The 8925-nt window shown below is 51.8% G+C and overlaps 1 protein-coding gene across 4 annotated transcripts; it reads left to right on the top strand.

Annotated features, from left to right (window-relative positions):
• Positions 1-23: 23 nt before the first annotated feature.
• On the top strand, positions 24-8211 carry TREML1 (triggering receptor expressed on myeloid cells like 1). Of its 4 annotated transcripts, none has more exons than XM_064476473.1 (6): positions 24-3681; positions 3874-4206; positions 6179-6296; positions 6673-6761; positions 7273-7426; positions 7676-7814. In XM_064476473.1, the coding sequence occupies exons 1-5, from the start codon at positions 3639-3641 to the stop codon at positions 7377-7379; spliced, it is 690 nt and encodes a 229-aa protein (XP_064332543.1). In that variant the 5' UTR covers positions 24-3638; the 3' UTR covers positions 7380-7426; positions 7676-7814. The 4 variants fall into 4 exon arrangements, with proteins under 4 accessions (XP_064332543.1, XP_031290595.1, XP_010975615.1 ...); XM_031434735.2 differs by having other exon boundaries at positions 7273-7398; positions 7676-7813; XM_010977313.3 differs by having other exon boundaries at positions 29-3681; positions 6676-6761; positions 7273-7316; positions 7676-8211.
• Positions 8212-8925: the final 714 nt, after the last annotated feature.

Raw genomic sequence — 8925 nt, 5'->3', positions numbered from 1 at the left:
GGGTCTTAGGATACCGTGTTCCTCCAGTCCCACAGGCTCTAAACTGGCCAATCTTTTTATTCTTCTCTCTCCCTTCCAGAGACCTAACTGCCAAGTCCGGCCTCCTCCTACGGAATTTCTCGAGCATCCAGGCTTTCTCTCTTTTCCTGTCTCCTGTGCATCCTTCCCTAGGATTACTGCTAGCCTTCCTTCCCAGGCCCCGCCCCTCCCTCTGTACCCTCTCCCCCTCAATTCCCAGCTGACTCATCCACTGGTCCCCCTAGAGGCTTGGTTTCATCCTGTTACTTCCCCTCCGGAGAAATGACAAGGGCTTGGGTGGTGGAGAGCAGTGTACTAGAGCCGGGGACTGCTGGTCCAAGCCCCTCATTGTACAGATGGGAAACAGGCTCAAAGGCAAAGGATTTATTCAAAGTCCCCAGTAGAGCCTGGAAATTCAGATTTCACTTGGCATTCAAGCTATCCTTCCCTGTAGCTCAATCATTTATTCATGTATTTATTCTACAAATAATTTCTGTGCCAGGTTCTAGTCTAGGCATTGGAGACAACAGTGAAAAAAAAATAGTCTAGACATTGGAGACACAACAGTGAAAAAAACTGTATCTGCCCACACAGAGCCACGTTCTAGTGGGAAGAGAGCAGACAAATAGAATAAAGAAGTCAGTCAGATGGTTAGGAGCTGCTGAGTGCAGAAGGCAGATGTTGCAATTCTAAAGAGTAGCCAGAAGGTACCCCTTGAGAAACACTTGGAGGAGGTGAGGAAGTGAGCCACAGAGATGTGAGGAGCAGAGGGAACAGCCCGAGCAGCTCAGAGAACCTTGGTTCTTTCAACACACACATGCCACCTGGGTGAAGAGTGAGGGGGAAACTGGACAGAGACTTCCTGGAGGGTGGGCTGCCCCAAGAGGAGGACACGAGCTGGCCACGTCCTCAGGCTCTCTGTCCTGGGCCTCAGAGCCCCTCTGGCCATGGCCACACGTGGCTGTGTTGCCTCCTAACCTGGGTGTGGACACCCAGGCCTTTGGGGTTTTGAATCATTAGGAAGGAGCCCCTTGGTCCAGCCACACGTCTGTTCGTGACTCCCCGAGTTGCAGGCCTGCCCCACCCTGCTTCATCCACTCCCTGTTGAGGCTGTTCTGCTGGCCTCTGCTCCCAGCTCGGGTCTGTTTCCTTGGCCTCCCTGACTCAGTGGCACGTGAAACTTCCCCATCAGGCCCAGGGGAAGTTGTCTCCTTCCTGCAGACCCGAGGCACAGTCTAGGAGCCAAGACTGAGCAGAGCCCAAACTGAGCCCACTCCACCTCCCTCCCTCCCTCTGGCCCTGTCCAGGCATCAGGTGTGATGAGATAGAAGGGGAGGCTCCGGGGGGCGGCCCTGGCCGTGGAGTGCCACTGGAACGTTCCTCCTCCTGGGAAGCTCCGCCTTTTCTCCTTCCTGCTCTGCCATGTCGGAGACACTCACCCTAGGATTCAGATCACCATTGGGATCTGCCTCCCCGGACTCTGGCGTGCACGCTGAACTGAAGGGGTTTTCCAGTTTCCAGTTTGCCTCCTACTAAGAACCATTCAGCAAGTTCCTTAACTCCTCTGAGCCTCAGGGTCCTTGCGTGAAAAAACAAACAAAACATTCAACACCATACCAAACCAAAACAATCCTACTTCGGCAGGTTTTTATGAGGTTGAAAGAAATAACATCATGAAAGTCCCTGGCCAGACGTCTGGCGCATAGTAGGTCCTGGATAGGCGCTGGCTTCCCTCCTCTTCCCTAATGCCTGGTGATAGGACACCCCCTGGAGGCCAGCAGCCCGCCTGGCCACCTCCGTCCTAGGCACCCAGCAGGGGGCTGTATCGTTTTAGGTGCTCAGGAAGAGGCCACCTCTTCACACAGCACTCCCAGGTGACTATTAGTGTGAAATAACTTTCTTGTAAGGAAGTCAGAGAAAGCCTGATACATATTAGCAGGACAGGTATATGTACTCACCGGGGAGACCCAGCTGTCTAGTTAGCTGGAGACTCTGCCATTGTTAGCGGTAAAAGTCCTGTGTCCCCAGAAAACCCTCAGTCCCAGGTAAACAGGGACAGCTAGTCACCCTATCACCACGTCTTAACACAGAAGCTGGCCTTCTCAGGCTCCTGCTCCCAGCCTCCCATTCCCTGGAGGAAGCTGGGAGGCAGCGAGGGAAGGTGGGCGGCAGAGGACGGAGGCAGGGCGGTTTCTCCAGCCCCCTTTCCAGGGGGGAGCATCCAGGTCAGGGCAGTGTGTCCTCCCAGCCATCTCCACCTTGCCAGCTCTTGTCTTTCTGAGCCCTGGCGCTCCCCCTGGTGTTGGCAGGTTTATTACTCACATTCTGTACAAGTTCCCCAAAACCCAATTCTGCACAGGGTGACATGAATGAGGGCCAGATGTTTCCGGTGCAGGCAATGGGTTTGTGTCATGAGAGAAGAACCCCAAATTATGAGACTTGGAGCTTATATAGAGCATCTGGCACATTGGCCCATCTTCTCTCTCTCTCTCTTGACTTTTACTCTGGAACCTGACCTGATCTTCTCTAAGGAAGAAGGGGAAGGATGGAAGGAAATCTCTCTGGAGCTGATACACTGTCTCTAACTCCCAAGGCATGTTGGCTCTTCAGTGGCCCTGAAATGAAGCTTGGTCAGTGCCCGTTCCTGGGAAGGCCCAGGCCAGGCAGAAACATGAAAACATTCATGGAAAACTGTCTCCCAACAGAGAGGAGAGTGCGTTCATGAAACAAAAATAATATGCTATAAATAAGAAATCCTTGGAGAATTAGAAATCTTGTAAATTAAAAACACTAAGGGATAAAAATTTGAAGGACCATGATGAAGGGATGGAAGAGAAAGATGAGGCTATCTTCTAGGAATCAGACCAAAATGGACAAAAAGCTGGAAAATAAGAGAGAAAAGCCATGAAAATGAGATGAATACATGAGTACGTGTTCAATATCCAACTAATTAAGGAGTTCCAGGAAAACAGAGGGGGAGAAAGGAAGATGAAGAAGCAACGATCAATGCAGCAAAGCCACTCCCAGAACTGGAGGATGCGGTTCACAGTGAGAGTGTCTAGGGAGCTCCCAGCACAGTGGATGAAGACGGGTCAGCCCAGGGGCCACCGTCGAGGTGGGACCTCCTGAGGTGAGGTTGTGCTGCAGGGACCAGGAGGGCTCGGGTGGAGCTCTCACACAGAAATTAAAAACAGGATGGCCCTGGGCCGTGGGAAGGACACTTTCCTCCCCTCCTTCACAGCTCTGCCTCATCAGATTCTGTATTTGGAATACCCTGAAGATCATCTTCCCTCTCTCTCTGATACTCTCTGGTTGCCACGATTCTCCTCCCCCTTCATTCCTTAGGGGGAGCCCCAGGACCCCAAGCTTCTGCATTTGCTTGGGCCTTTTCACCCGCTCTTGCCCACACCTCCTCTCAGAGTCAGTTCCTGAGCACTGAGCCAACCAGGACTTGGAGGAGCTCCTTATCCCCACCCACGGAGGGGCCCACCATGCCTGCCTCCCATCCCACGGTCAGGGAGAGCCCCACGTGACTGTCTGAGGCAAAAGTTTCCTGCCCTCAGGGGAATGCTGTGTCAGTGCCCAGGCAAGCTCCAGAGCTGGCATCTCCCTGCCCAGCCATGGGCTCCAAACTGCTCCTGCTGCTGCTCCTGGGACTAGCAGGTAAGGTTCAGTAGGAGTTGCACTCTGGGCCCCATATAATCCGCTCTATGCCCAGGAATCACTGGCATTACCATGGCAACAATAACATGTGTAGGCCTAGAAGGATCTCTAGATCCCTGTGCCCTGTGCAGTGGGTGGGCCAGGAGGTGCCCCCGGCTCCTGCCCAACATCCCTGTGACTTTCCTTCCCTAGGCCAGGGCTTGGCTGGCAGCCTCCCTGAGTTGCTGCAGGCGCCTGTAGGGAGCTCCATCCAGGTGCAGTGCCACTACCGACTCCAAGACGTCAAGGCTCGAAAGGTGTGGTGTCGCTTCCTGCGGGAGGGGTGCCAGCCCTTGGTGTCATCAGCCGTGGATCGCAGAGCCCCAGCCAGCAGCCGCGTATTTCTCACTGACCTGGGGGGCGGCCTGCTCCAGGTGGAGATGATTTCCCTGCGGGAGGAGGATGCTGGGGAGTATGGCTGCCTGGTGGAGGGACACTCAGGGCCCCAGACTGTGCACAGAGTCACTCTGAACGTGCACCCTGCAGGTGAGTTATCCTAGCCTGGCCACCCCTCTGACCTGCCCTCTTGTCCCTACCTACTGCTCTGGGGTCCTTGTGGGGTGGGGGCCCTTGTCAGGGAGGAACCGGGAGGGGGATCTCCTTTGGGCAGCTCTGCAGGGAACGGAAACCAAACCGGTGAGACGTCTGAGATAAAGCAGCCAAACAGTTCCTTTCCCCTCCCGCACAGCGGGTTTCCCCACAGGAAGGCACATCCTCCTTCCCCACCCATGGCCTTGGCTTTCTACATATTTGATGCTATTTTTTCCCTTAGAAATGTTTTAAACAAAGTTTTAATTCAGGTGTATGAACTGGAATTAGTTTTTTGAAAATATCTGCCAGGTTTTTATTACTGTAATAATGAGTTTGATGGCTTAAAAATTACTGATTTACATCTTATTTAGTTTTATAAGTCTTCCCTGAGCATCTAATACATGCCTCACCTACAGGCAGGGTACACTAGGTGCCTGAGTTCCTTCCACTCACTCAGTTTTAAAAACAGAAAAAGTGTCCTTAATAGTTAAGTCAACATTCTCAGCCCTGTTTTCAGTATAGAAAGTTTTGTTTTCACAGATTTCACTTCCACAGCCTGTAAGTTTCTCATGTCTAAACATTTATTGAAAGAATATTTTAAAGTATTAAAAAAGTTTCCAGAAAAATAGGATATTATAAAAAAAATGTTGTCTGTAAAATGATCAGCTACCTGATGAAACAGAGACTGCTCCTACCTTCTGCTCCTATTTTCTGCCTTTTCAGGGCTTCTTTTCTCAAGTAATTTGTGCCAAGTGTCCCAAGTAATGAAATTAAGACAGGCATTTTTCCTTCTCTTGGTTTTTTACTCCATCTGTGAATTATGAGAATGGACTAAGCAGTCATTAGAATCCCTCTCGAATCCACAATTATTATTTATATTATAATCATACTCTTGTTAACCCTAGTCATCCTTTGTCCGCCTCCTTCCTTGACACTCTAAGGTCTAGTAAGTCAAGGTTAAAACTCCCTAATGGCAAATTGTGACAAGACATGCACTGGGAAGAGGCGGCAGGGAGACAGGTACCTGCAGAGGGGCGGGTGCTGGGAACCCCAGTAGCCATAGGGGATGGATGTTCAGGCAGGCGGGCAGAGCACAGTATCCAGGGAGGAGGCGGGTGGTTTAAAAAGCACCAGGAGAGCAGGACACATGCAGCAAGATTGGGGCCACAGCATCTCCAGTTCCTGGTTTAATATGGGATGGAAAGTGGGAATGGTGAATCCCTAAGAACAAGGCAAGACCCTTGTCTCAGAGGGTCTAGAAGGACTGCCCAGGTTCCCAAGGCAGATCCTCAGGCACAGAGAGACCAACCTTGAGTGCTGCGGATGGGAGTGGAGCATGTTGCAGGGATGACAGAAACCTTGTGACAAAACCGAGTCTCAGGGTCCAAGCAAGGCTCTCAGCAAGGGTCAGCATCATTGTGTCACATCAGAGCTGACCCCAAGTTCCTCAGATCCTGAAGGAAGAGCTTGGGATGGGGCTCAACCAGCCTGCATGGGCTGTCGCACGGTTGCAGGTATGTGGAGAAGTCGAGCAGGTTGTGCTGAGGTCCCTCGGGAGACCAACTGATGAGAGCCAGGAGCAAGGTCTCCACTGAGGATGAGAGTGGAGAAACCTATTCTGGGGTGGGGTCGGGGGGATGGACACAGAGGGGCACAGGGAAACAGGTGAAGAATGTAGGGGGAAAGGTTGGGAGCCAGGGGCAGAGGGGAAAGTGGGCATATTCACAACCAGGTATAGACACAAAGAGGGCCATTCTCTGACCTCCAGAATGAGAGGCCCCTAAGGACTATCCCAAACCCCCCTTCTTTGTGTTTTTTGGGACCTCTCCTTCCTCAGCTCTGCTCCCCCAGTCCCTCAGGTCTCACCAGGCCCTTGAACCCTGCCCACCATGGGCATGTGCTAATTAAATACTTCCTTCTGACTCAGCTTCTGGCCTGGAAGAGGAGGGAGAGAAGACCCATCATGTTGGGAGTCTGGCTGACAGCTCCTCTTCAAACCCTGTGGGCAGTGCCAACCCTCTGGATCCCAGCCAGGATGAGAAGAGGTACTGACAAGAACTGTATTTGGGTGTCTGGGAAAAGGGTGATGGTGAAGATATGGCATGTTCAGAGCCTCAGGCTAAATCAGAGGTAAACCTTATGATTCTTTCCACCCCCGGGGAACTTCTGAACAGGCAGGCTGGCAGGCAGGCAGACAGACATACCTCTCTCTACCCCACTTCAGCGCTGAGTCCTTCATCCCAGTGGATCTCCACCAGGATACCCTGATAATGCATCTCTCTTCTGCCTTGCTTGAGTCTGCCTTTCTCATTCCCTTCCAGTGAAAAGAACTGTATCCTTTTGCCACTTTTTCAGGATTCCTGGCAAGCAGCCCCTCACTAGGTTCAGGGCTAAGCTCACCTATCCCTTTGTGTCCCTCAGCAGACCCTTGATTTGGGGTGCTGTGCTCCTGGTGGGCCTGCTGGTGATGGCAGCGGCGGTGCTGTTAGCTGTAATGGCCAAAAAGAAAGGTATGTGGCTGTCTACCTGCCTATCCCAGGATGGCCTCCTGGTCCTGTGTCAGCCAGGCTTGCATTTGAGGCTGGGAATCTAGATCTGCTCCTCCTATAGGCAGGCTTTGGTAACGGCCCCTGGCCTAGACTTCCCATGGCTGACGGGTGGAGGAGAGAAAGGATTCAGTGGGAGGTAGCCCAGGGAGAGAGAGGAATTGGAGATGGTGAGACAGTGGGATGGGGGACAGGTGACTGGAGGAGGTGAGGGATTTCAGGAGATGGGCTGAGTGCTGAGGCAGGTTGAACGGTGCTGTGGAAGCAGTAAGTAGGTAGGGAGATTTAGGGCTGGCTGGGGCAGGGGGCTGGGGCAATGGAGGGGGAAATCTTTGCTGGTGGGAGTGGGGAAGGTGAGTATAGACTAGGACAGAGGTTTCAGAGGTTTCTGAAGGGAGTGCGGTGGCGGGGGCGGTGGGGTGGACACTGAGCCAGCACAAGCAGCAGACTGTGCTTCTGTCTTCTGTCCTGACAGGGAACAGGCTTGGACAATTTCAGAGCAATGGAGTCCCAGGCACAGTAAGAGACCTCTGCAGGCCCCCAGCCAAATTGTCCAGACCCTCCATCTGCCTTGCTCACTGAGAAGTCCCAGGATAATGAGGTGGAGAAAAGACTGGGACCCAGTCGAGGTCCAAACTCTCTTCCTAAATGCTGTAAACCTGGCAACCATGGTCTCCCACCTTCCCATCTTGCTATCCACCTACCCAGATTTGGGGAGAAACGTGGGGCTTGAAAATCTTCAAAGCGAAGCCCTCCTGCCCACTGACATGCTCAGGGTTGAGGAGACAGATCCAGTGTAGTCCTGGGTTTCCCACCAAAGGGAACTGGGGCAGTGGGAGGCATTTTCTCTTTGCTTGATTTGCCTGCTTTTGTTACAGGCACCCTCCTCGGCGGTCCACCACATCAGTAACTCTGGACCGGCTGCTGATCTGCCATTGGATGTACCATATGTTAGGCTCGACTCACCACCTTCCTTCGACAATACGACCTACAGCAACCTTCCTCTTGATCCTCTGCCAGGGAAACCCCCAACCCCAGCCCAATCCTCTTTGCCCCCTCTGCCTCCTAAGGCTGTGACATATGCCACAGTCGTCTTCCCTGGAGGGGACAAGAGTGGAGGAGCCTCCTGTGAGCCAGCCCAGGATCCACCTAATAGCCAGACTCCACCCAGCTAAGCTGTTCATCTTCCTATAAACTCACAGAGATCATCTCCAGGGTTCTGTGTACATCCATGCAGCCCATGCCCTAGATCCCTAGGGTGTCCGAGCAACTAGGGATTTCAGGATCTGATCTAATATCTTGACTTTTCTGACCTGGAAAGTGATACTTAGATATGATCGAGGTGTCTTGGGAAGCCCCCATGCTAGTTCCTCTGCCTTTAAACCACTGTGATAAATAAACTCTTAAGTGATAATATATGAGCTCTTGATGCTTGAGAGGGAAAGAGAGGGCCCAAGTTTGACTTCACATGGCCTGTGAACTCCAAAGACTGGTCCAGAGTTTGTGTGTGTGATCTCCTGCCTGTCCTGCCAGTGGGAAGGTGGTTTCACTTCCTGGTCAGAATACTGCAATGCAGTTTGATATAAGGGGCATCAAGAAGGCTTCTTCAAAAGCATTTCCTTCCTTTATCATGATAACTTCTGAAAGTATGGATTCATTTGCTTCAGTCTAGAAATCTCTTCTGCTTTCTGCTCTGTACCTTGTAAACAAGTGACATCTTACGGTGTGACAACATATGGTGGGAGAAAGGGGATAATAATTAGTTAAAGGAGATTCAGGACAGATAGGGGAGAGATGGGGTTAAAAAGAAACAGGAGTGAGGAAAAAAAACTGATATAGATATCAAGCCTATTCCTTGGTAGGACAAAGGATTTTCAAGCACCAGGAAATAGAAGACCCTTGCAGACATCAGTTTTACCAGAGCTGGCTCTTTATCAACTGGGGGGCCATCTGGTAGCTCTGTTCCTTTTGGCCTAAACTCTGAGCTTGGGAAGAGCCCAGTGGAGAAAGGGCATGAGGGTGAGAGGAGGAGGAATAAATGGTAAGGGTGTGGCCATGGTTAAGAGTAAATGAGAGCTAGTCCAGGCTGGGGATGGGAGAGCCTTCAAGGTTTCTGCCAGAATTTCTT

This window comes from Camelus dromedarius, chromosome 19 (assembly GCF_036321535.1).
Source record: "Camelus dromedarius isolate mCamDro1 chromosome 19, mCamDro1.pat, whole genome shotgun sequence".
Taxonomy (NCBI): Eukaryota; Metazoa; Chordata; class Mammalia; order Artiodactyla; family Camelidae; genus Camelus; species Camelus dromedarius.
Note: the sequence above shows the minus strand (reverse complement) of the source record. Positions and strands in the feature narration are given on the sequence as shown.

Coding starts and splice junctions, on each gene's coding strand:
- TREML1 (XM_010977312.3), top strand. CDS start 3,639: ATGGGCTCCAAACTGCTCCTGCTGCTGCTCCTGGGACTAGCAG. Junction 6,297..6,672: donor CCCAGCCAGGATGAGAAGAG/GTACTGACAAGA, acceptor TGTGTCCCTCAG/CAGACCCTTGATTTGGGGTG. Junction 6,762..7,272: donor TGTAATGGCCAAAAAGAAAG/GTATGTGGCTGT, acceptor CTGTCCTGACAG/GGAACAGGCTTGGACAATTT.